General features: G+C 39.8%; 5 protein-coding genes across 5 annotated transcripts; 3 read left to right on the top strand and 2 right to left on the bottom strand.

Annotated features, from left to right (window-relative positions):
- Positions 1–168: 168 nt before the first annotated feature.
- Positions 169–2,894, bottom strand: rsc4 (Chromatin structure-remodeling complex subunit rsc4; the record flags this gene model as incomplete). Its single annotated transcript, XM_037324890.1, has 6 exons — positions 169–596; positions 648–1,176; positions 1,233–1,491; positions 1,551–2,297; positions 2,401–2,492; positions 2,808–2,894. The coding sequence occupies 6 exons, from the start codon at positions 2,892–2,894 to the stop codon at positions 169–171; spliced, it is 2,142 nt and encodes a 713-aa protein (XP_037177135.1).
- Positions 2,895–4,633: 1,739 nt separating this feature from the next.
- On the top strand, positions 4,634–5,173 carry suc1 (Cyclin-dependent kinases regulatory subunit; the record flags this gene model as incomplete). The annotated part of the gene is made up of 4 exons (XM_037324889.1): positions 4,634–4,737; positions 4,790–4,970; positions 5,025–5,083; positions 5,143–5,173. The coding sequence occupies 4 exons, from the start codon at positions 4,634–4,636 to the stop codon at positions 5,171–5,173; spliced, it is 375 nt and encodes a 124-aa protein (XP_037176343.1).
- Positions 5,174–18,060: 12,887 nt separating this feature from the next.
- On the top strand, positions 18,061–19,921 carry ero-1 (Endoplasmic reticulum oxidoreductin-1; the record flags this gene model as incomplete). Its single annotated transcript, XM_037324888.1, has 2 exons — positions 18,061–19,760; positions 19,813–19,921. 2 exons carry the CDS (start codon positions 18,061–18,063, stop codon positions 19,919–19,921), a joined length of 1,809 nt encoding a protein of 602 aa, XP_037176354.1.
- A 253-nt stretch (positions 19,922–20,174) lies between these two features.
- On the bottom strand, positions 20,175–21,223 carry usb1 (U6 snRNA phosphodiesterase; the record flags this gene model as incomplete). Its single annotated transcript, XM_037324887.1, has 2 exons — positions 20,175–20,833; positions 20,911–21,223. The coding sequence occupies 2 exons, from the start codon at positions 21,221–21,223 to the stop codon at positions 20,175–20,177; spliced, it is 972 nt and encodes a 323-aa protein (XP_037176350.1).
- Positions 21,224–23,482: 2,259 nt separating this feature from the next.
- On the top strand, positions 23,483–25,623 carry CGCA056_v009639 (uncharacterized protein; the record flags this gene model as incomplete). The annotated part of the gene is made up of 4 exons (XM_037324886.1): positions 23,483–23,512; positions 23,715–23,967; positions 24,615–25,225; positions 25,279–25,623. 4 exons carry the CDS (start codon positions 23,483–23,485, stop codon positions 25,621–25,623), a joined length of 1,239 nt encoding a protein of 412 aa, XP_037177136.1.
- Positions 25,624–26,206: the final 583 nt, after the last annotated feature.

Here is a 26,206-nt window from a genome sequence, read left to right as displayed (position 1 = left end):
TGCCTGCAAGGTTGGGGCAAGGAAACCTACAGCCCGTCCAGCAGCGCTACGTTCACGATAGCCAACGGCATCACCCGACGATTCTGTGCGCTGATGTTCTGAACCGACCAAGTGCCCCCCCAATAGTTCGACAGAAGTGGATGCGTCACTAATGCTGATCGGAGGCTCCTAGTTTCTCACGACGTTGGCGAGCACCGTCATTTGCTCCACTTCAAAGTCTTCACCACTCGGCAATTTCTGGCCCTTGGGCAATGCTGCAACAACGTGGACCTCGATGGTGTTGACAATACCAGCCTGGAGCTGGGCCTCGAATACCCTTTCGCCGGTTGAAAGCATTTGACCTGGAACTCCATGAACCGGAGTGAGTGTATGCCGGTTGATGATCACCCAGAGTCTGTACTGGCGTCCCTCCTTCTCTAAAAAGGCAGGCAAGGTCGGAACGATCTGAATCCTCAGCTGATTGGCAGGCATATGAACCGTAACCGACTGTTGGGACACCTTCTCGAGAGGTTTGACGGTAACTTCAAACCGACGATCATGATTGATCATCGGATGAGTCTGGACCTTGAGGCTAGAGATGAGGGCATCCGCAATCCCTTTAAAACTGTTAGTATGGCGTCACCTGAACTGAGAACACGGTAATCTACCTTTGCCAGGCGCGCGAAGTCTCTGGTCCCAGAGAGGCTTGCTAGGTTGCTGAACCCCGTTCGGCTGCGCCTGTTGCTGCGGAGCACCAATAGGCTGGAAAGTTGCACTGGACAGTCCTGCGGGTTGGCCAGGAGGTGGAAAAGCCGACGGTTTACTCGCGTGACCGGGCGTACCGGCAGGAGAAGGGCGCATAACATCTTCTCGCTTGATAGTGTTAGCAACTGAAGGACTGGGAGAGGCCGCCGAAGTGCTTCGAATTCTGTCCATCGCAGCTGGCATGATAGGGTTAGCAGCTTGACGCGTGGTGCCATTCGGAGCGATCTGCTCGCTTGCTTGAGAGCCTGCAGACTGAGGAACAGGAGGTGCCGGTGAGTCCGCCGAATCGCTTTTGCCTCCCACATGGATTGTAATCTTCTTGGACGTAGTAGGCTGCTCTGCCGCAGGTTGCTGTACCTTCAACTTGATCTTTGGCTGTGATGGCTCTGGGACAACTGCTTTGGCCTGCTTCAGCTCATCCAGGAAGAATTCCTTGACCCGAGTTAGTTCTACCATGAAGGATCGCCGTTTCCCGCCGAAAATCTCACCTTCAATTCCTGGGCTAACTCGTAAATCTCACTTCCCTCTTCATTGTAGAAGCAAGCGTTCTTCCAAAGGAGGCCAGCGCTCTCTTCGAACGCAGCCCAGTTCTTGAACTCGCTGGTACCCGTGGCTTCATTTCGTCCCTTGACTCCCTTGACAGATTTCTGGAGCTTTTTGATTGAGATGGGCTCCTTGATGACCCGATAATAGTCCTTGAGGGCACGGGGAGGTAGATTCACAAAAGGCTCGAAGTACGCCTCGGGCCTGGTGCATAAGTAATCAGTACGGATGCAGTTGTGGGTTCCTGAAAGAGGGTGACATACTCGTCTTCTCGCTTGCGCAGCATCTCTTCCACAATCTTCTCCTGCGCGGCCTGGAAAGTGAGACCCTTGTACGGAACGTCCTCGTACTCGCAGTCAGGACGACTGGGTGTGCTAGTACGACCCTTGGACTTGCGCGGCGTCACTCCTTTGGGAGGTCTGCCAGGGCCTCTGCGACGGATGATTATTGCGGCGCGCTTTGAGGACTGGCTCGCCTCCTCATCATCGTCTTCTTCTCCCTCGGCGTCGTCGTCTTCCTCTTCATCCTCTTCATCTTCATCTTCCTCGGCATCTTCGTCTTCGTCCTCATCGCCTTCGTCAACCTCGGGCTGCTTTTCCGCAGGCTTCGCATTTCCCTGGGACTTGCGGCGGCCCGTCTTGGCAGGGGTCGCGTCGTCTTCGTCTTCCTCCTCAACTTCGTCTACAACACCAGAGGCAGGCAGAGGCGTCGGCACGGCACTGTAGTTGCCACCGTTGTATGCAGGGTTCGTCTTGGTCATGTAGTTGCTGAGAGCCTTTCGGACCCTCTCGGCATCGTCGAAGATTTGGGTGTTGCGAGGATAGAACTCTTTCGCGTTGGTCACCATGCGCTTGAAGTAGCTCTCGAGCTCGGTCAGGGTAGAAAAGTCTCCCTTTTTGAGCTTCCGTTCAATCATGGACAGCGAGATCGGCATGCGCGTCTTCTTGTAGTATTCGGGGGTGCTCTCTTTTGAGGGGAGCTTTTCGAAGTATCCTGCCACGAGCCGGCCACTGGAAGAATTGATTGTCAGCGTCTACTGTTTAGATGGCTGTGCACCTCCAAACAGGCTTTGATGATCATGGATGCATCGTAGTGAGTCAAGGACAGACTCACTTCTTATCTTTGGTCTGGCGGATCTGTTCCAGGAAGAATAGGCCATGTTCGGTGGTAGACTCGACAGTCTCTTGCTTGCTGAGATTGTATTTCTGCGTAGTGGTGATATTAGCCTGTCTATTTCGTCTCTGCTTCTCATAGGATGCCTTATGGAGGGGTATGGAGACTGCTGGTGGATGCTAGGAGCTCAGGCAGACTGGGGTACTGTGGGATAAATGGTTGGTGATGGCAAGTGCAGGCGGGTTGGCCTGGCTGTCGGCTGGCCCCGGAGGTTGCAGGCAAGTCATTGTGAGAATGCAACGCGGGAGGGAACAGGTTGCAAGAGCAGATCCGGGCCAATCGAAGCTGGGCGAACAAGAGGCGAGCGACCAAGGACAGCATGGGGAAGGGGTAGAACAAAAGCTCACCTGTGACAATCTGAGGCGCTTTGCGGCGCGCTCATCAGCACCTTCGGTCGCGCCATTTGCGGCGGACGACTTGCGCTTGTGATCCATCAAAAATTGGTGGACAGTGGTCGCGGAGACATGCGCTCTCTATCATACGAGTTGCAGATAGCTGCCGTCTATGCAGTGGGTGCAATGGCTGATGGAAGATGGCGACTTGTGAAGGTCGATGCGATGGTGGTGCTGCGACTGCTTTGCGAAAGACGCGTCGTTGGAGATCGGGGGATCGATCAGTTGGCAAGGTGGTGGCAGGTAAAGTCGGGGAAGGTGTCGGCTGTGGGCCGTCGCAAGGTTGGTTGCGAGCAGGGCTGCAGGGCGCAGGGCGCAGTCTGTGGCTAGCGTGTTTGTGCTGGAAGGGAAAAGCTGAGAGCTCAAGGTAGAGGTGAATGTAAGGTAGTTTCTAGTGCAGCTCCCTAGGTGGGAAGGCTCGGGAAAGAACCGTTGGTTTGGCGAGGTCAAAAGTTCTGTGGCCTGACAAACAAGAGCTGTTGCTGGAGTTGAATAGAAGGTGGTTGGGTTTCTTCCCCTCGCTGTGATTGCTGGCTGGAGGATACTTCGCAATGAAGATGGCCGCGCTGCAAGCTGGGGATCTGCCCGTACGGGTATGAACAACTCTCCGTTGAATCGGTCGATTGTCGAGGGCGCACTGGCAGCTGGCAGATGGAGGGACAGGCTCGTTAGTGCCTCAGGTGCACAGTAATTTTCGAGGCACCCAGAACTTGGCAGGCGTGGTGGTTCTTGACTGTAAAATGCTGTGAAAAGAGAGTGGAGTGTGCAGATGCAGAGGCCCGTCGCTGTTGGGACATTGGAAGAAGGCTGGTGCCGGTTGGCAGCCGGTTGGGTGGATCCAGCCGTTGCGGACTCTCAGACTGAGATGTCACGGGCGCGATAGAGGAAGGACGGAGGCAGAGGGGAAGGGGAAAGCTAGGAGGAAAAAAAAAAAAAAAAAAAAAAAAAAAGGCAGTCGACACACCGCTCTCACACAGTCTGTCGGTCAGTGTTGGGAGTTGGTGAGTCGGGTCCTAGGTAAGCCACCACAGGTACTCTCGATCCGAAATACAGCGCCTCGGTACACCTGAGCAGGGCCAACCTAACCAAAGCGGAAGTTGCCGCAGGGGAGCGAAGGGAAGAAGAAAAAAAGAAAACGCCTCGGACCCCAAGGGCCAATTGGTGGCAGCCGCACTGTGTGTGAGTGGTAGACGGTCACAGGTGGACCGGCGGCCGTGGTGCTGGGGTCTGAATTGACTGTGATCCAATCCGACTTTTGTTTACAGGCCATATCTTTTTCCCACTCTTTGAATAATAACCCCTCGTTCTTGCGCGCCAGCCACCTCCTCTGCCATATTTTTCGAGATCGGTTCAAGCTCTCCGTCCCCCGACCTCCCTCTCTCGTCTCTCGTTGCTTCCCAGCTCATTTCCCCCCTTTGAGTCAGTCGGTGAAGCTGGAACAGCCTGTTTCAGCGTCAATTCCTGCCTACCCCGCCTGCACTTATTGTTTACCACCCTCGACCTCGCATCTGCTTGGCTTAGGTCGCCTGACCTAGAACTGCTGGTCCCGAGTCCTCGCTCGCGTCCTTAGACCCCCAACCGTCCGAGAGTCGAGCATCGCCAGTCCCGACCGCAGTCGCCGCTGTCGCCTTCGCTGTCACCCGTCACTTGAACTCTCGTAGTCTTCGAACCGAGAGTCACCCCGCCGGCTGTCTCGCCTTTGTGGTACCGAGACTAGACGCCACCCGTTCATCCCACAGACAGCAACCCAAACGCACGCAGACACAGACACAGCAGCCGCCATGGATATCGACATGAGCCGTCGCAACAAGGTCCCGCGCCCTCTGTCCGACTCCGAACGGGGTCGGTTGGACGAGTTCATCGACTCCATCCACTACTCGGCACGGTATGCAACACCTCCAGTCCCTCATTGCCTTCGTGCTGGTGCACAACAGCAGGGACCGCATGGAACTGACCCAGTCCTTCACATCCAGGTATTCCGACAGCGAATTCGAGTACCGTCATGTGCAGCTTCCCAAAGCCATGCTCAAGGCTATCCCCAAAGATTACCATGATGCCAGCCACGGAACGTTGAAGCTGCTTTGGGAGGAGGAATGGCGCGCACTTGGTATCACTCAGGTATGAGTCTGAACTTCTCCCGCACGGAACATAACAGGCTGACATGATGTGCAGAGTTTGGGCTGGGAGCATTACGAGGTTCATGAGCCGGAGCCGCATATTTTGCTGTTCAAGTTCGTCTGCCTTTCCCTTGACTTAGCCCCCACGGTGTTTATCTAACATGCTGCCATAGGCGTCCCCTCAACTACCAGCCCCCTCAGTGATTCGAGAAGCGAGGCGAATTCCTTGTTACCCTGCAAACGCGGAACAAATGCCCGCCTCCCGCTCCGCATATTTCCTGTGTGGGCAACGCTTTCAACGACACGAATGACGGCCATTGATGACGGAAGTTTTCTCTAGAGATTCATGAGAAGAGATTGGGAGATAATAATACCTCGTCTTTGGGGGCCACGACAAATGGTGTAAAAGACGGCGCATACCATTACGGCTATTGCATTTATTTGGGCGGTTTGAGTCATCGGGATTTGTTAGTATTGGACTGTACTGCTTGCTGTCTGTTGATTGTCTTGGGACCCAGTTGAGGATCTGTCTGATGAGGGAGGAGTTCTATCGCCCGGCGTGCTGGGCTGGCGCGTCTTCTTCCAAGCCGATGCCGCTGAACTTTGCCAACGCAGAGATTGCGAACGGCCGCCAACGAGAGCCTCTCGCACCCTGGGCAGCAAGCAGGAGCGGCGCGCCGGTTGTATAGATAGTCGTTATTGGCTATTGCCTGAATAGCTCGGCCAACGACGATAATGAAGACGGAGCTTAGGGACATAGGCATAGACGCGTGGATTCAATGCGGTCATGCAGTTTTCAAAAGCTCAATCAAGTTGAACATGAGACCAGCAAAGACTAGCACCCTATTAGCTCGTGGACATGCGACGAAGCTTAGAGTGACGTGAGACACAACGATAGTAGTCATGCTTGGGCAGAATTTTGTTCCAAAAGCATGGTGTGCTATGGCAAGACATGCAGACGGGATGCTGTGCATGCGGTATAATACAGCAGTTTTATTGCATATTCTTTGGTCCATGTCATAGGTAGTCCTGATCGATAGAGTGCGAGACGTCACTTTTGACTTCGCAAGCTGGAAAAGGCTCACAAAAGTGAGTTTTTGTGCATCTGATGTCGGCATGTGCCAAGCGGGCAAGGCTACAGGGGACAACGGGTAGCCAGACGTATAACAGAGGCGCCGTGGTCTGCAATTGGCAAGTTGCGGATGCACCAAGCCGAGTTGGATGGCGGCGGCGGCATCCGAGAGGCGATCTGGAACGGCGGAAGCCATGAGGAACCATTTGGCGCCAGAGTGGTTCCAATTGGCTCCTGCATCTGCTGATTTCCCACCAAGAAGGACACCTTTCAACAATGCCTAAATTAGCCTTTCGCCCCCGTAAGACAGCCCTGAGAGCGATGTACCCATTCGCTTGCCCCAGGCGACCGAGGTACTTGGGATCGGGCTCGCATTTGAGGATCAGCTAATCCTCGCCAGATAAAGTAGTACGATATTTGACGGCACGCAGGGAGTCAGGGCCCAGCTCCGACGAATTGATCAGCCTGGAGGTTGCTGTTAAATTGACGGGGTCGTTTTATTAACTTTACCGCGCTAGCTTAATCTAGCTACTACGTTACTGCTACTATAATTAATCTACCCCTCTAAGTACTACCCTCTTGCGATATAACTTACTAATATTAATACTACTAACTTAGTTAAAAAGACCCCTATTTTTATATATACCTCTATTTAGAAGTAAAATTAAGCTTATTAAAAGCTTTTATTATATTATTTATCTTCTAGATATATTAAATTATCATTTTTCTTATATATCTTATATTTTTTAAAACTATTATCATATTTAATACTTAAATTTAAGCTTTTATTTTTAAAGAGTGTTAATTATATATTTATATTACTCTCTATATTAGAAGCTTTATTACATATAAAAAGAGAACCTTTAATAATAGTAATTAATATAATATTATTTATAATTATAAAAATGAACATATATTAATTATATTAAAATAAAAAAGCTATATAAAGTAAGATAACTATTAGTTTAAAATATTATAACTATTTTATCACTTTTTAATATTAGTTTAATATAGTTTTAGTTTTTTAAAAACTTAATATTAATAAAGTTAAATAAATTATAAAAACTTTTCATAGTTCTTTTAAAAAAGCCTCTTTCATTATATTAAAAAGCTCTCTATAATAAATACCTTAATATTATAGTATATTATAAACTTTTTGAAATAAGAAAACTATAAAGTTAATTTATAAATTATATAAAACTAATAGTATTACTTTTAATAAGAAAATTATAGCTTATTATTATTAACTTAGCTCTTTTTTAATAAACTTACTATGAAGTATAACATATTTTATTATTTAGTATAATATAGTAATAATAATAAGATTAATAGTATTTTTAGATATACTAGCCTTACTTAGACATATTAAAAAAACTTAAAACTATTAACAATAAATAATATATATAAAATAAGTAATATATATTTCTATTACCCCTTCTATTTATTATTATTTTAATATTTTACTGATAGAAGTATAAAGTAGATTAACTACTTTTAAATACCTTTCTTCTAAGTTATTAATCTCTCTATTATTAATATTATATTTAATACCTATTTTTACTTTATTTCTATTAAAACTATTAAATGTTTCTAATAAATACTTCTGTAACTATATAAGTTTCTCTTTAAGAACTTTATACTTAATTTAAATATTATTATTCCTAATTTTAATACTAATTTAAAGTATACTACTAAAGATATATTTCCTTTTTTAAATCATATAATATATACTTAAAAATATTACTTTAAATACTAAAAAACAAATAGGTTTTTAAGCTTTTAAAAGTAATAAAGAGTTTATTATTACTCTTAACGCTACTAAGATTATAAGATTACTATTTGATTTATAATAGAAGTAGCTATATATTTAAAAGATATTACTAAAGCTTCTACTAAAAAAGAATATAACTATAACCTTAATAGCCTTATTAAAATATAAAGTATATAAAAAAGTATAATAATATGTTAAGTAATAGTTATATAATTAGCTAAATATATATAGTTTTATAATACTTAGAATGATACTAACTTTTTAGATATTTTATAATACTTCTAAACGATATATATCTTATACTTTAAAAAGTTTACTAACTACTCTATTTATTAACTTTATAACTATAGCTATAAAATAATATTATTTATTAAAAATAGCTACTATAAGTTGAAATTCTACTTTACTTACTACTTCTTTAATCTATATATCCTATATATAAAGATTTATAAGATAATTATTAAGAAGTAAGAGTAATACTATATAAAGTTTAGTAATAAAATCTATGAATAATATACTACTAAAAATAATATAAATTTATTAATAGCTTTATCTATAATATTTCTTTCTAAGCTTTCAAACTTCTTTATAATTAATAAAATATTACTAAAATTATATTTAAGTAGTAGAAAAGCTTATTTACTATTTATATTAATACTTTTTAGAAGTAGTAAGGTCTATTTTATTATTAAACTTTCTTAAATTAACTATATAGTAGTAATAATTGTTAACACAGGTATAAGCGTATTCAGGGGCGTGGTATATGCGCCTATATAGTATAAGGTTATAGATGTGGTAATGTTATGATAAAAGGTAATAACTCTGATCATTTATGAGGATTTAATTTAATAGATAAGAATAAGGGAACAGATGTATTGTGATGAGTCTGGTTGGTGTTGTTGGCAGGTTGCATCCTCTAGTAGGGAAAAGTGAGGGGAAAGATAACCTGAAACGTAACCTGCTAAACTGCTAATTACATAAGGTGCTTACGTAACTATACGTATTACATAATCAATATTAAGGTTATAGGTTATAATAAATAGAGTATTTTTATATAAGGTCTTGTACCTTAAACTTTATTGGTTTATTTTATATAGAATATTAAAGTAAGTTAAGCGTTATTATTATTCTTATATGATTATTATCATTGTTATAAAAGAATGTTATATGTTAACAATAACAAAATTCTCTATATTAAAAATATTAATAACCATTAATACTTTCATTAAATATAAATACTTTAGTCTATTAGCTTTATAAGACTAGCTAGCTAGTAAGATACTATAAATAGTAAATATTATATTATATTAACTATATTAGTAGTAATATCAAAAGATATTAACTACGTTAAAAGTAGTAGCTATAATTATAGCGTTAATTCTAGAGGCTTATACTTTATATAATTAGTAATTATATAAAGTATAGTTAGCTGAATTAATATTATAAGAAGTAGGTACTACTAATATTAATAACTTTCTCTTTTTACTAGTATATATATAGTTAATAGTAACTATAATATAAATTAAAAAGAAAGTATTAAATAATATTAAATATAATTAGTAGTAATTATTAGTAATTATAGTAATTACTTAATAATGAATTATAACTTATACTTTAATAGTTACTTTATAGGTATTACTTAATCTTATCTTAAGCTAATACTAATAATTAGCGTTATTTATATTTATATAACCTATCTTTCTATCTATATTATTACTACGTTTTAATTAAAAAGAAAAATTACTAGTTAGGCTTTATTTTAGTAAAAGTATTAATAAAGTCATTATTACTATTAATATATTACATTTTATATAGTTTATAGCGTTTATATAATTATTATAGAACTATAATATTAATTATTAAATATTTCTCTTTCATAATACCTAACTTAATAAGATACTTGTATAGTAAATATAAGTTAGCATAAATAATAATAAGTATTAGAAGTAAGCTAAGCTATATAGTAACTATTTAGAAAGTTATAGAGATGGTATAAACTATATTAATATTAATTACTATACTATAAACTTTAGAAGTTAATATACTTTAAGTAACTTATTTACTCTTTCTTAAGCTAAAATAAATAATATTACTATTAATTATAAACCTATTTTGATTAGAAAAGGCTTCATTAGTAAGAATAATTATAAAACTAAACTATAAAGTTAAATTAATATTATTAATAAATAAGCTATTAATAAAGATGAAGAGTTTAATAGCTAATAAGTTAATAAGTCTAAATATTAATCCTTATATTAGTAACTCTATTTATTACTATAGATATATATTAAGAGCTTTTATTTTTATTAAATAAGAGGTCTTAATATGAAACAGTAGTTAATAGATTATAATATACCTTAACCTAGTAGATTAATATAATATATATACTATGTATATATTATTTAATATATTACTTTTTAATAGTATTAGAGGTAGTATTAATATTAATAAAAATAAGCTTCTTATTTTAGGCTTTCTAGTAGAGAATAATTATACTTAACTTATCAATACTAATAATATTACTATTAAATATTAGTAGTTAGTTAATAATAAGTTATTATTTAGTTTTTACTATAAATAAAGCTTTAGTTAATACTTTATCTTTATAAACTAAGAAACTAATGTTAATAAAGCTTAAAGTATTATTAGTTTATATATTAATTACTATAAAATTAAAATTAGTAGTTAAGAGAATTAAGAAGTAAAGATTATAGCTTAAAATAACTATCTAGAGAGCTTCTCTATAATAATAGCTATATAGAGCTTATTAATAAGCATTAGCTTTAGTAATATTATAGAGTAGCTTAATAACTCTTATAATAATACTTTTTAAGTATTAGTTATAGATTTAAATAAGTAAGTATATAAACATTATCTTATTAAGCTTAATTACTAATTAAATATATACTTATATTATATTATAAAGCTAGAAGATCTTATTAGAATATAATAGCTATAATATAATAGTGAGGATAAAATATTAACTTATTTATTATTTTATTAGTAACTATATTGAGATTACTTCTTTATTATTATTAATATATCTTTAGATAATAAAGTAGGACTTTTTATAAAGCTTATTAATATTCTTACTTTTAATCTTATTAACTATTTATAATTAGAAGATATAGATATTAATATACTTAATAGGATTATATATAATTATCTTAAAGATACCTTAATTAACAAAACCTTTAATTTTAACCTTATTAGATTACTTCAAAAAATTGCTAAATATAATAATTTTACTTACTTTATAGAGCTATATTATTAAGTTAACGTTAGTATCTTCTTTATTAGTTATAAAGACTTTATTAATAATAAGAAATATAATAGTAGAGTTAATATTATTAACTTCTAGTATAAAGGTAATACTAAAAATAAAGTTAATATTAATTACTTTTACTATAAAGACATATCTTTAAAAGCTTTAGTATAGCTCACTTAGAGGTAATATTAATATTAGCGCTAATAATCTTTCTTAATCTTCTTTTATTAATATTATTAATACTTTAAAAGTATTTAGTAGAGAGTTAATATTAATATTATTTTTATTTAAGTTATTGTAAAAAAGCTTAATATAAATTAATTAAAACATTCTTTGTTGATAAAATAAGTTAAATATATAGTTCTCTCTATTAATAGAGAGAAGCTTATATAAACTAGTTTACTTTTTAGTCTTATATTATATAAAGATATCTAATTATAATAAAAAGGTAAATACTAGTAATATACTTAAGCTATTATAAAAAGTAAAAGTATTAAAAATCTAGCGCTTAATATATATATAATAAAGTTTATTAATAGCTTCCTATATAGCTTCTTAATATTTAGTAATACCTAAAGATAGTATTAAATCTTTAGTTACTTAAAAATAAGTACTAAATATAAACAAAGTTAGAATTAAACTATTAAGCTTAATGTATTATTAATAGTCTTAATAGTTATCTATAAAACTTATTTATAAAGGATAGAAAGGTCTTTATTATAAATAATATTATAAATATAATATAAAGTAATATAATAATATTTAACTTTATTAATATTATAATAAGTTTTAATAAAGACCTCTTTAATAATAATTATTGAGGTATAAATAGTATACTTAAACTTATAGCTATAGAAGTTAATACTTATATCTATAGTAATAAAGTTAAAAAAGCTTTAGTCAATATTAATCTAATATATATACAAAGTATCTTAAGTATATCAAGCTAACAGATCTTTAAGAAACTAAGCTATATTAAAACTAATAGTATTATTAATAATATAGAGTATTGGCTTATTACTATTAAAACATATAATATCTATAAAAGTCTTCTAATTAAACTTAAAATTATTATAAAAAGTAAATCTAAACCTTTAAATTAACTAATATAAAGTTAATAGTACTAATAAACCTTAATTAGATAAGTAAAAAAGCTTTTTTTAGCTTTATATTTGGCTTTAATAAGGATATATTAAAATCTAATAACTAATAAGTAGCTAAAATAATAATGAAGCTATTAAAGTTTAACCTTATTAAAATAGTAATAAATAACTTGCTATTTTTATCAAAAGTATATCTAGAGATATTTTTATTTACAGATAACTAAAACTCTAAAACTTCTCTACTGTATAACGTTTTTAAAATTATTAAATATAACTTCTATTTTATTTATATTATAAAAACAATATAAGAAAGGTATATTTATTAGTATAATATAGAAAGTAATAAGACTGAATAGTATGAAGACTTTAATAGATCTTATAAAGTAAATAAAGTTACTAAAGCTAAATCTAATAGTAACAACTTTTAAAGTATTAACTTTAAGGTGTAGTATTAACTATTAAAATATAAAAACCTAAAAGTAGCTTACTATTAAATATTTAGAAGCGCTAGTATTAAATAAGATATTATAAAAGATTATTAATTTATACCTTTCTTTAAGAGAAAACTAAAAACTATACTCTCTAAGCTTAATTATAATATAAAGGTCTTATTTAGTAATAATATAAAAAGTAGTATTTATTAGTAGAAGTATAAATATACATAGAGGTATAATATATATACCTATATAGTATAAGGTTATAGATAGGCTTATAGTATAATAAAAGATGATAATCTTAAGTATTTATAGGCATTTAATTATATAGATAATAATAAGGGAAGTAACATATTATAATAATTCCTGTTATTATAGTTAGTAAGTTATATCCTCTAGTAGGGAAAAGTAAGGGGAAAGATAACTTAAAATATAACTTATTAAACTACCAATTATACAAGGTATTAATATAACTATATATTATATAATTAATATTATAGTTATATGTTATAATAAATAGAGTATTTTTATATAAAGTTTTATGCCTTAAACTTTATTAGTTTATTTTATATAGAATATTAAAGTAAGTTAAGCGTTTATTATTATTATTATTATAAGAGAATATTATATTTTAATAGTATTATTACTTAATATATTAATAACTCTAAAGCTATTAAAAGTAATATTAATAAAGTAAGGAATAAGGTATTATTAATTTTTATTATCTAAGCTATCTAAACTATATTTACCATCTTTAATATTAAAGGTATTAATATTTAAATATTAAAACAGTTTAATATATCTTTATTATAGCTATTAGTAAGGAAGTCATTAACACTTTTAAGATTTTTATATTATATTAAGAAGTAATTAAAAGTAGAAGTAGAGATATCTTTATTAATATATATTTACTTAAAGTAGTTGGAAGCTTTATAGTAATCTTTAGTAAAGTACTTTATTAACTAATAGCTTATTTTACTATAAATATAGTACTTCTTCTTAAATTTAAAGAGTATAAGTTAAAACTAATATTAACTATAAAGTATATATAAAGAATAGCTAAACTAAAAGCTTTAGCTATAACTATTATATTAATAATTAGTTTAATATTAATTATTAATAGAAGTTAATATTATTATAAAATGTTTATAAGCCTAAGGTTATATTATAATACTAATAGATAATTAAAGCTAATTAGTAATATTTTTATAGTTTTTAGTAAAGTTTATAAGAGTATAGTTATACTTCAGTATACTTTAATAAGTATTAAAAACTTAGTTATAAAAGGTATTATTAGAATAATAAATAGTAGAAAATATATATTAGATAATAATAAGCTTATTAAATACTATTCTAAAGTACTATATTTTAGTTTTATTAAGGTTCTCTAAAACTATATAGTTAAGAGTAATATTATACTATTTAGAGAGATATACTTAATAAGACTTTTTAGTCTTAAAATAGGTTTTAACTTTAGTAATTAAGCTAGTAAAGTTAATAGGTACATTATTACTATAAAGCTTATTATAATAGTAATTAAATACTTTACTTTTAAGTATAATAAAGAAAACGCTTAAAGTTTAAAACTAATCAATATTAGCTTTAATATAGTAATCTTTAAAAATAAAAAGCTTAAAGTTAAAGATATTATATATATTACCTCTAAGTTAAATATTATTATTATATAACTTTATAAGATGCATAAGTTAATAAAGGGATAATTAGTTAAATATAGTAAAATTAAGTCTATTATCTCTATTAAAGTTAATATTAAAGCTTTTTAGACAGGTAAAAATAGTTAATTAGTAAGCTCTAAAGAGGTTTAACTTTTATTTAATTAGCTTAAAAATAAAAGCTATATATAAAGGAGTATAACTAGAAGAAGCTAGTAGCTTTAGCTTAATACTTTTAATATTATTAAAAAGATTAATATCTTTAATAGCTTTCTTAAGACAAAAGAACTTAGCAATCTTATTATTAATATCTTTATTAGTCTATTAATAAAAATTATACTAAAAAGTAGTATAGATATTAGAAATAATAGAAGTATTATCTTAAATAATATAAACCTTATTAGTAATAAAAAAATCTCTAAATTCCATTATACTACCTATATTATATTAATTAAAAAAAAGCTTTAATGTATTTTTAAAGTTAGTAAAAGCTTAACTTTAGAGAGTAGAATTAATAAAAATATTAAACTAATAATATTTTATATTAAATAAGAAATATAAAGCAATTTATTTTTACATAGTAATATTTAATCTTATATTAATATTACTAAGCTTTTTCTAAACGCTATAGTTAATTATATTATAAACTTTAATAAAAATCAAAATAGAGTAATTACTGACTTAATGTATTAAAAGTATTAAAGAAGCTAGAAATACTAAAAGAACTAAAAAGTTATTTAGAAAGTTACTTAAAAAAACTAAAGTAATAAAGCTAGATATAGGTAATAAGACTTAATAATAGTTATTTAAGAAGTTATATAAGTTATTAAAAATATAGAAAAGTAAGTATTAGTATTCTTAATAAAGCGAAATATTAAGTTAAATAATAAGTAAGGATTATTATATTATAGTTATAAAAAGCTAACTAAGAACTAAAACAGCTAAAACTTATTTATTTGGTAGATAATTAATTATTTTATTACTTATTTAACTTCATATAACTTAATAGTAATTGAACACAAACAGTAGTTAGGCTAAATAAATAATATTATTAATAAAATAGTAAAGTTTCATAGATAAAGAGATAATATAATAGTATTATGAAAAGAGTAAAAAAGCTATATAATAGTATTATAAAAGGAGTCTAAGTTAGTAAGAGTAAAAATAATAAAAAATTCTTTTATAACTAGTAGTTAATAGTTAGTATTTAGTAGTTAAAAATAAAAAAATCTTATAATAAAGTATATTATATAAATAAGTATTATTAAATAAGTTTAAAGTAGCTATTTATTATTAATATTAACTTCGTAAAAAAGAAAGTAGTTAAAAGTAATTAAAAATAAAATAATCTTTTATTTATTCATATAATATAAAAAACTCTATTTATAAAGAATAAGAAGTTAAGAGAAATAGTTAAAAGTAAGAAAAGTAGTTAATTCTATTATTAATTATAAGTTAATATAAATATTAAGGGTTAAATATGTAGTAAATACTCTTTAAGTAAGAAGTAAAAGTAATTACTAAAAGTATTCTAAGTAAAATAGATTATCTCTTAAGTTATATTATAATTATTTCTATTAAGTATAAAATAAAAAGTTATAAAAAGCTATTATTATGATCCTACTATTATTAATACTATAGGGAGATATTATTTAATCTTATTAATATACTCTTCTTAGAAATTAGAAAAAAGTTAGTTTAGAGTAGTTTAAATAATATAAGCTATCTTTTTTAAACTTATAACTATTTTATTAGTATAAGTTAATCAATTAAGTATTTCTAAGTAGAATAGATCTAAATAAATATTAATAAGACTATCTCTTTTAAAACTTTATTAATCTATAGTTAATTAGTATATTATATAATAATAACTATAAAGTTAACTACTAATTAATATTAGTTTTATAGGATTAGCTAGCTAGTAAGATATTATAAGTAGTAAATATTACATTATATTAACTATATTAATAGTAATATTAAAGGATATTAACTATATTAGAAGTAGTAGCTATAATTACAGCGTTAATTATAGAGGCTTATACTATATATAATTACTAATTATATAAGGAATAGTTAGCTTAATTAACGCTATAATAAGTAGGTATCACTAATAACTTAATATATACTTCCTATATAAGAGGCTTATAAAGCTTTTTAGAAGTTTATATTTATATTATAAGCTTTAATAATATTAATACTAGCTATAAATTAAGCCAATAAAAGTCATAACAAAAATATATATTAAAAGTTAAAATAAATAATAAGTAAAGTTACAAAGTTCTATAATATAATAACTACTCTTATTACTTCTGTTAAAGGTCTTATTAATTATTAAGTTCTCTATTAATAATAATAAATTAACATTAAATAACTAACTATAGTAATAATGAGAAAATATATTACTAATATAATAAAGAAAAGATTTCTAATATTAATAAGTATTTACTATATTATAATAATAAAATTAGTTTATATAACTAAGATTATAACTATTACTATAATAAGCCATCTTTTTAATACTATTATTATAGTTATTATTATTCTTATAGTTATTAAAATAGATATAGCTATTATTAAGATTATAAACTTATAAATAGTTATAAATAACTATTAATATACTCTTTTACACTTACTAAAAGTTATATAATATAATAAGTTTTTAATTAAAATTTAAAAAAATTAACTTTTAAACTTTAAATTATTTAAATCTAAAGAGTTTTTAAACTGTTTAATAACTTGGTAAAAATTTAGCTAATTTAAGCGAATTAGAAATCTAAGATTTAACTAAGTAAAGCTTAATAGTTTTAAGCATTTAGCTAAAAGTACTTATATTTAAAAACTTAAGTATATTAGACTTTAGTAGGATTACTATAGTGTAGCTGTATTAGCCTATTTAAGTACCTAATCTAGTTAGATTAGGCAAAATAATAAAATAACCCTATTAATTTAATAGCTACTAACCTGGAGGGTGGGTTCCATTGTTGTTTCCACGCTTGGCAGATCCTGCTGTGCTGTACGGTGTGCTACCTACGCATACGGTTTTTGCCTTTGATGTTAGATTGAGGACAGATTCCAATCCAATGAATGACATGACTCCTCACTTCTGAGGACAGGAAAGCTGGCAACCTGCAAAAGGCCCCGACGATCCCGTTTTAATTGCTGGCCACTTGTCTGGTCTTCTCACTCTTACCCTATCGTCTGTGGTCTTTGCACAGCCGTCCACGCTGTCATCTTCTCCAACGTCCTCCAGGGTTCCACGGCCGTCTTTAAATAAGAGCTCCTGGCCAAGAGAACAACGTCGATCGTGCGGTGACAGGCCCATGCTCATGCCACCTCCATCTTTATGTCAGACTTGAGACAAGACTGGAGAACCACACCTGGCCCATTTACACTTCATCTCTAGCTTTCAGCGCCCCCGGGCCGTTTCGCCAAAACGAACCTCACTCAACTTAACCTTTGGCGCTGCCTGACCCGTTCGGCTTATTTGCACGCTGCAGGCGCCACAGGCATAAGACTGCCTCGGATCCACGCATCCAGCCCGGACACTCTGGACGTTTCAGCCAACCTTTGGAAACTTGTCGTCCGCATTCTCCGTTAACAACCTCTTCTCCTGCGACCACCTGTTCTTGTCATTGCGTCGCATATTAAACAGTCCGGTCCGGTCATCCCCGCCCACGGCGAACCATTCGCCATGAAGTCTGCAAGCAGACTATTCTTCCTCTCCGTTTTCGCGCTCTTGGGGTCGCCAGTCCAATGCGAACGCGCCCAAGATGATTGTGCGGTATGCCGCCGTTTTCTTCTTCTTCTTCGCGACCTGTGCCCTCTCAGCGGCATCTCGCTATCGGTTCTCCGTCTCTAACGCATCATACCAGATCTCGCCCAAGGCCATTGTGTCCGACGCATGCGCCTCGTACTCTACCCTCGACAAGCTAAACGCTAAGGTCAAGCCCTTCGTCGACGACCTTACAAGCTCGACGGACTTCTTCTCGCACTACCGACTGAACCTCTTCCACAAGAAATGCCCCTTCTGGAACGACGAGAATGGCATGTGCGGCAACATCGCCTGTGCCGTTGAGACCCTGGATAACGAGGAGGATATTCCCGAAGTCTGGCGGGCGAGCGAGCTTGGAAAGTTGGAAGGACCCCTGGCGAAACACCCCCCGAGAAAGGTGCAGCACGAGCGCCCCGAACGACCGTTACAAGGAAAGCTAGGCGACGAGGTTGGCGAAAGCTGTGTAGTGGAATACGACGACGAGTGCGACGAACGTGACTACTGCGTGCCGGAGGATGAGAGCGCAACCTCGAAGGGAGACTACGTGAGCCTCCTTCGCAATCCCGAGCGGTTCACTGGATACGCGGGAGTTGGCGCCGCCCAGGTTTGGGACGCCATCTACCGGGAGAACTGCTTCCAAAAGAGTTCCTTCCCCCATTCCGCCTCTCTGGGTCAGTCACAAGTCAGCAACAAGGGACCAGCGGCGCAAGACTTCAGGCAGGTTCTCGAAGCCGCTGGACGAGAGCAGCTTTTGGAGCAGATGCGCGAGAAGCAGCCCAACGCTCCGTTTGTCGCCCAGACCGGCTTAGAGTCTGAAGACGAGTGCATCGAGAAGCGGGTTTTTTACCGCGTGGTTTCGGGCATGCACGCGAGCATCAGCACTCATCTTTGCTGGGACTTCCTTAACCAGACTACCGGTCAATGGCAACCTAATTTGGCCTGCTACAAGCAACGCCTCCACACCCACCCAGAGCGGATCAGCAACCTGTACTTCAACTATGCCTTGGTCACTCGTGCAATCGCCAAGTTGGGACCTTATCTTCAGGGTAGAGACTATACCTTCTGTACGGGGGATCTGGACCAGGACGCTGCCACCAGAGCAAAGATCCTCGAAGTTACTGAGGGTGCGGCTAGTGTTCCGCAGATCTTCGACGAGAGCCTCATGTTTAAGAATGGCGAGGGTCCGTCCCTGAAAGAGGACTTCCGCAACCGCTTCCGCAACGTCAGTCGTGTCATGGATTGTGTGGGCTGCGACAAGTGCCGCCTCTGGGGCAAGCTCCAGACTGCCGGCTACGGCACTGCTCTGAAGGTCCTCTTCGAATTCGACAACCACAGCAAGGACATCCCCGTGTTGAAGCGCACCGAGCTCGTCGCCCTCTTCAATACCTATGCTCGTATTAGTAGCTCCTTGGCTGCTATTGGCAAGTTCCGGGCCATGGTAGACGCCGAGGAGGCTCTTGCTGTGGCTGCTGCCGCCGAACCCACCACTGCAATTCCCGACAGGGCCAAGAAGCCGCACAATGTGGTCACGTCAACGGAGCCAGAGCCTATCACGGCCGAGGACTACCCAGAGGACAAGCCCCGATCGGAACAGACCGTCAGGGAAGCCTTCGACGAGGCCTTTGATGAAGAATTCGGCCGCTTCATCAAGGCTACCAAATTCGTGATCTCGCGTTGGGCCGCCTTCCCCAAGACCTTGTAAGTTGATGACCCTGTGCTGATAGTCGACAAAGTCTAACTAAGGTGGTAGTTTCAACATCCTCGCAGTAGAGCTGGCCCGTCTGTACCAAGGCTTCGTTGGCCTCCCCGTTATCGAGAGGAACTGGAGCTTCCAGAGGCGGCCGCTGGACGAGCTGTAGATAGACATCTTTATTTTTCACATCCTAGCATGGCATCTACTCACTGCATGGCCGGGCGGGGTAAATGGCGTTTCTGTCTTTCTTTTGCTCTTTTATCCCCTTTTCCCGGAAAGACTAAGGGCACTGTACTGGTACCGTGACCAGGCTGTACATACAAAATTGATACCAATACCTCTACTAGTACTTCACTGAAGCCACATCGGGCTTCCTTGATTTGTGACGCGTATGCAGGTCTAACGAATAGCGGCGACCCTCATCCGAACAGACTGTCCTCCTCGCCATCCCTCTTCTGCGCATCCCGCAGTGGGACATGTGTCACCACGTTCCCGATCTTGGCCTTGACGCCCGAGACGGGAATCTCCCACTTCTTCACCTCTGCAAACTCCGGAAGCCGCAACATCCCGTACGTCTCCAGACACGCGTCCTCGGGCGGCAGGCCAAACGTCCAGCCGATGCTCACGTGGAAGGCGTCGTCGACAAGCTCGGTCGCGCGGGCCTGGTACAGCGGCTGCTGGCTGAAGCGGAGGGCGACGGCGTTGCACTTGGTCAGCAGGGCGCGGAGCTGCGGGTTCTTGCCGGTGGTGTTGTTGTTATCTCGTGAGGAGGCGCGGGGGTCAGCGACACGGAGGATCAGGAAGGCGCGGTCCGAGTCCGGGGACTTGAAGAAGCCTATCCCGCGCGGGGAGAGGATGAAGGCCCCTGTGGCGTGGGAGACGGACGAGGTGAGGGCGGAGAGGAAGTCGTCCTTTTGAGCTGTGGTCAGGGAGAGAGGGCGGGTGAGGGAGACGTGGAGGGGCAGCGGGGCGTTTAGGTCTGAGGTTAGTAGAGGTTGCAGCTTTTGAGACTTGAGAAGGGGCGCGATCTTGGCTTGGAGGTTTGTGAGCAGTGCGTGCTGGGATGCTGTTGGATGCCCTAGAGGAATTTTGTAAGCTCGAGAGACAAAAGAGGTACAAAAGAGGTACAAAAGAGAGAGAGACTGTGTGTCTTACATTCAATGTAGACGTGCGAAGGCCAGTGGCCCACGATGTGTGGAATGGCACGCTTGCGACCTTGGTGGAGGGTGGGATCATCGGCGGTACTGGTTCGTACGGTGGAGGCATACAAGTCGTGGAATTCTTCCGGGAGCGGAGGCAGTGCGGAGTTGCCGGCCGGTTGACTCGCGGAGGAAGAAGCACCGGTGGTCTTGTTGTGTTTGCTGGCGACGGCCCCTTCCGGGCCACCGTCGGCGGCCTTGCGGCGTTTGGGCGGGGGTGAGCCCGGCTCAGATGCCGAGTCGGACGACGAGTAGTCGACGAGAGCCATTGCCCGGCGGCGGGGAGCTGGGGGCCGCGGTCTTAGATGGGGGATCCCGCAGCGAAAGACCCGGTTGGGTCTGCGGGACGCGACGGAAGCTGGCCGGTACAGCTATCAGGCCAACGAGCTACGGGCGAGAGCGTACTAAGTAATGCATTTGCTTTTTGCTGCGCCTGAGGGGTTCTGCGAGGTCGCTAAGAAGCGCGCAGTGGCAGTTGAGAGACGTGAGGCACGTGAAGGTATCAAAGCGCCATAGCAAAGAGGCGGGTGGTGGAACCTGTCAGTCATACACACAAAAAGGCGGTGGTAAGAAAAGACCAGGGCAGTTGACACCTTGCGAATTGCGAGCGAAGCTTTTCAGCCAGATCTCGATCCCGGTACGTCATACGCAAGGTAAGGTCTAAGCTCCCCATGCACGCTGAATGAGGCGCGCACGCAACTACAATCAGCAACAAACCTTTCAGCTGCCTTGTCAAAGCTGCTTATGGGCGGCATCTACTGAATTTCTAGACTTTTAGCAGCATCGTGAGCTTGACTGAGCGTCGAGCGTGAGTAAGAACGAGCTAGTCGCGGCATAAGGCGGCGCAAATGAGAGCAGCATTGCTCATCTTCGCCCATAACCAGCATGAAAACACCGACGGGGCATAATTTTAAGCTTATGGCTCTCACTCGTTGACAGCGAGTGGCCAGTCCCGGTAGGGCGACGTGTTCCGCCAGGTATCGGAGCAAGCATGGCCCTGACTTGAGGGGCAGTGAGACGTGGACCGGGGACTTGCGGCGAGCCCCGTTGGCGCCCCGGAAGGGCCACTCGGAAGCTCGGTGAGAGGCCGGGTGACCCATTGCATGTTTTTTCTTCTTCTTTCCTTTTCACCCAGACGCGCATTGCAATCAATAGCGGCACTTATGAGTGGTCTGCTAATTTGCTCATGGTATCAGCTCTGTAACGGTTGCTGCGTGGGAGAGGTGGTCTAGTAAATGGGATGTTGCGGCGCGTCGTGGCTGCTGGTCCCTTGGCTAAAATGGGATTTTTTAAAGTTTTGCTGATCGCATGACGTAGGAATTGGGAGCCAATGCGAGGACGATGAGAAGAACAGACACGAGAGACGGATGAGGTTCTAAAGGCCCGCGTGTCCCGCTGACGGCGTGCTGGTGGCTGAGCTAAGGTGGCCTAGCGGTTGAAATGTTTCGTTTCTCATTGTTTCCTTTGGTCCCTGGGCGGCCGAGGATGCCGTGGTCTTGGTCTTGCCCTGCCGGGTGGATCTAAGTTAGGTGTCTCTGCCAGCGGAGCCGCTGAGGGGAAAGTGGTAACGTGATGGGCGCGGCGACATGTCTCGTGTGCGGATCGGGGCCGGGGCGCTTTGGACCCTGACTCTGGACGGCGGAGGGGATATATGGAGAGAGCATTTGGACGACGGTGGTTTTGAGGAGGTGAGCATAGAATCACAGGCATTGCAATTAAGAACTATTAACGAGGAGCATGAATGTGCAGCTACTTTCCAAACAGAAGGTGACGGATTTTCGTCCAATGATTGCAGCTACCAGAGCCAGGCTTGCCAGGTAAGGAGCATGAGCAGCAACTGCTAGATGGTACCTACTTCACATCGCCTTACACCGTCCCCGCCTGCCCACCCGCATCATCCGGTCCCTTCGCACATGCCCACCCCTCCCTCCTCCTTCCCTTCCCTTTCCCCTCCCCCTCCCTGCCAGAGAAGAACCAAAAGAACACCACAAAACTTCTCACCAATGGCAAGCTCGGGCGACCCGGCCAGCGCAGGTCCCATGATGGTCACTTCCCGTCCGGGCATGTTCCCAGAAGCCCAGCGCCGCGATGAAGAAGGTGCAGGCCACGCTGCATCCGCACACTGGCGCACCTCACACTTGCCCGACAAGGACTGGGATCGCCTGGTCTGAAAGGCCTGGACTGACTGTGCCTGTCGTCGGCATCACGCCCACACCCTCATGACTGTCGTCCTTGTCCTCGTCCGTCGCCCTCCTCGCCCCCGGGTGTGCACCTCACTCATCCCACCAAACGGAACAGCGGACGACGCTGAAGGTGAAGACCACCTCTACTACTGCATTGTTGTTCAAAAGGGCTCTCACACCTGCATCTCTGTCCCCGGTTTTTGCGTCCTCTCATCTCTCGTCTTGTCATTCTGCTGCATTGCATCGCTTCGCTTCGCTTTGCTGTGCTGCGTATTGCGCCAATACCCGACGACCCTCGAGAACCACAACAAAAGACACAGCCACAGCAATTACACCAAAAACAATATGGACGACTCGGGCAGCAACAAGCAGTGGGTAAGTCCATGGTCGGTTTTTTATTTACAGGCATTGCAACGAAACACGGACCCCATCCATCATCATTTGTCGTACTATTATCTCGACGAACACTCATTGCGGTTCAACATGGCTGGCTAGGCCTGGGCCTTACGGTCGGCCCTATCATCGTCATCGCTCACGTTCTCGTCTGCCATTCCCTCGTTGTCTCCACTCTTTTTAGCTCGTCACCGTCGCATCCACCGTCTTGTCATCTTCCGTCTCGCCCGTCTACGGCTCCAACATTCCGTCACTGCTGCCGCCCCCAGCAAAGTTCGAGGCCCAAGAACTCTCTCAACGTGGTCGAAGCCGATCGTCCCGTCTCCCCTCCCCTAACGCGCTCGCGGCCAGGACGCCCGACCGGTTTCTCTGCCCGTGCCCAAGCCTGCCTGCTATTCTAAGCCCCAAGTCTACCCAAGCTACCCCTGCCAACCCAAGTGAGTCGGGAAGCAAGGTACGGACGGGTCCCCTGCACTGCAAGGTTCAGCCACCCAAGCTTAGGCGGCTGGAAGTCCCTTCTTGCGTCACTGTTCATCCAAGCCATCGGATTTCCAAGGACCTCGACAAGCTGGCTGGCATCATCCAGACTGCAGCTAAGCCCTTGACGACGTAAATAATACGGGTCCCTCCACTTACACATGCGCGTCCTTGCTTGTCGTTCGACTTCTTATCTATAACTCCTCATGTCCAGTCGTCTTCTTGCGTCCATCTTCTCAACTCACATTCAATTAACATTATTCTTCGTAGGCAAAGGCTTACTTGCTTGATCCACTCACTGCACCTGAACCTAGCCAGGAAACCGGACCTGGAAGCTCATTCATCAACCCTGACCCATTGCTTCGTACTTTCTCACAGAGGAAGAAAGGAAGAGACCCGGTTCAGTCGGGCGATAAGAGCCAGAGAAGTCATAGGAGCCACAGCCAGGCTTCGTCGTATCCAACCCCGCCTACATCCGCGAGCCCAACACGCTCCAGCTTTCACTCTTCGAACCCGTTCTCACCCACTTACAACAACCGCGCATCACTGCCCTCGCCCAGAGAACCCGGTTCGCCTGCTTCGTCCTCTGCTCCTCACAGGCCTCTAGGTCGCAGCACCAGTGTCCGCAACAGTCTGCCTCCGAGTACTAGCGTCACGCGGAGCTTCAGCGCGCGCAACCGGCCTATCAACGAAGAAGAAGGTCGTGCCGACCCGTCTGTCCAGCGCAGCAAAAGCGTAAACCATCACAACGTCCCTAGCGGTCTCCGTCGCTCCGGTTCATTGAACCAACGATACAACGGCGATATGTCTCACCGACCTCTGGACATGCTCAAGAAGGAGCATCGCGCAGCAGACCGCGCTCCTCACCTTCGCACTCGCAAGAATGGTCCCATGACCGACACCATTGACGGGCTCGACACCATAGGTGGTGTCTACCACCATGGCGGCCCGTATGACGCCACTTTGGCGTCGCGCAACCGCAACAAGCAGTACGCCCCAGTTGAGGCCGTCAAGGAATCCAACGAGGAGGCTTTGAGAGCAACTCCCCGTGAATACATCCAAGATTCCCTTACCAAGCATGTTCCTCTTCAAGGAACCGGCACCGTCCCCGTCGGCAGCAGCGACATGCGCGGCAACGTTATGAACTATGAGGAGGGAGCGGACCTCATGCGCGAGCCTGACGCGCAGGGCGGTGCTTACAAACGATGGGATGGAATCGTAAGTCTGCTGTTCCAATTTTGACGTCATCTGCAATGTCTGACTAAGAATAGCCGTACCACCCCGATGATCTCAAAGGAAAGGGCGAGCCTTCGTACACCTACGAAAGAGATCTTAAGGAGAAGAAGCGCATGCGCAAGGCGTCCCTCGGCAACGGCCCTGTTGAGTACGAGATGCATCCCGGTGCCAACAGCCAGTCACGAAAGAATCTCGGTGCCACGGTTCGTCAGCGTAGCGTGAGCAATGCCGCCGACGGGAGGCCCGGCCCATCAGAGACGCCCGCCGGACAGTCGAACAGCGCAGATGTGCGCCGTCACAACAGCACTGGCAAGCGTCTTAGTGACGGTCTGAAGCGCCGCTTCGGAAGTATTCGTCGAAAACATCAAGCTGCAGCCTAGATGTCACATCCAGGTCATTTAGTCTTGGGCTTATTTCTCATGTAATACCACGTCGCCATGACGTAATGTCTTAGTTGCGCCTATTCGGTCGCGCTTCTCGGAATATTTAGTAACTACCAAAAGGTATGAGAGTGTACGATACAAGGAACACTGTTAAGGTTTGGGCGGAGGGATTGGCTCTGCGGTTGGTGAGGCCAACCACGAGAGAAGAGCATTGTGTTCCTTCGAGCGAAAATGAATTTGAACGCCTCAGGGCCAACGACGAGCTTGAGTTACGATTGCCTAGAAAGGCATTACGAAGAATAGATTAGGACAAACATAGGCACCTCAGCATGAGGTTAGATTTCTAGTCATGGTAATGGCACTCAATAACGTTAAATGACAGCGCGCATTGCGTCATTTGACGACCAGCATATCACAGCACGTGAGGCAAGCAATGGTCACATTGTGAATGTACTTGGTTTTCGAATATTCCTATTACCAAAAGTGTCGTCGATCTAACTTTTGCCTCTTGAAAACGCTTTCTCCCAATTGCTGCACCAAGGCCTTGTTCCAAAAGGCCCAACTTCAAAAAGATACTCAG

This window comes from Colletotrichum aenigma (assembly GCF_013390185.1).
Source record: "Colletotrichum aenigma strain Cg56 chromosome Unknown KSG_Cg56_contig06, whole genome shotgun sequence".
Classification (NCBI taxonomy): Eukaryota; Fungi; Ascomycota; class Sordariomycetes; order Glomerellales; family Glomerellaceae; genus Colletotrichum; species Colletotrichum aenigma.
Note: the sequence above shows the minus strand (reverse complement) of the source record. Positions and strands in the feature narration are given on the sequence as shown.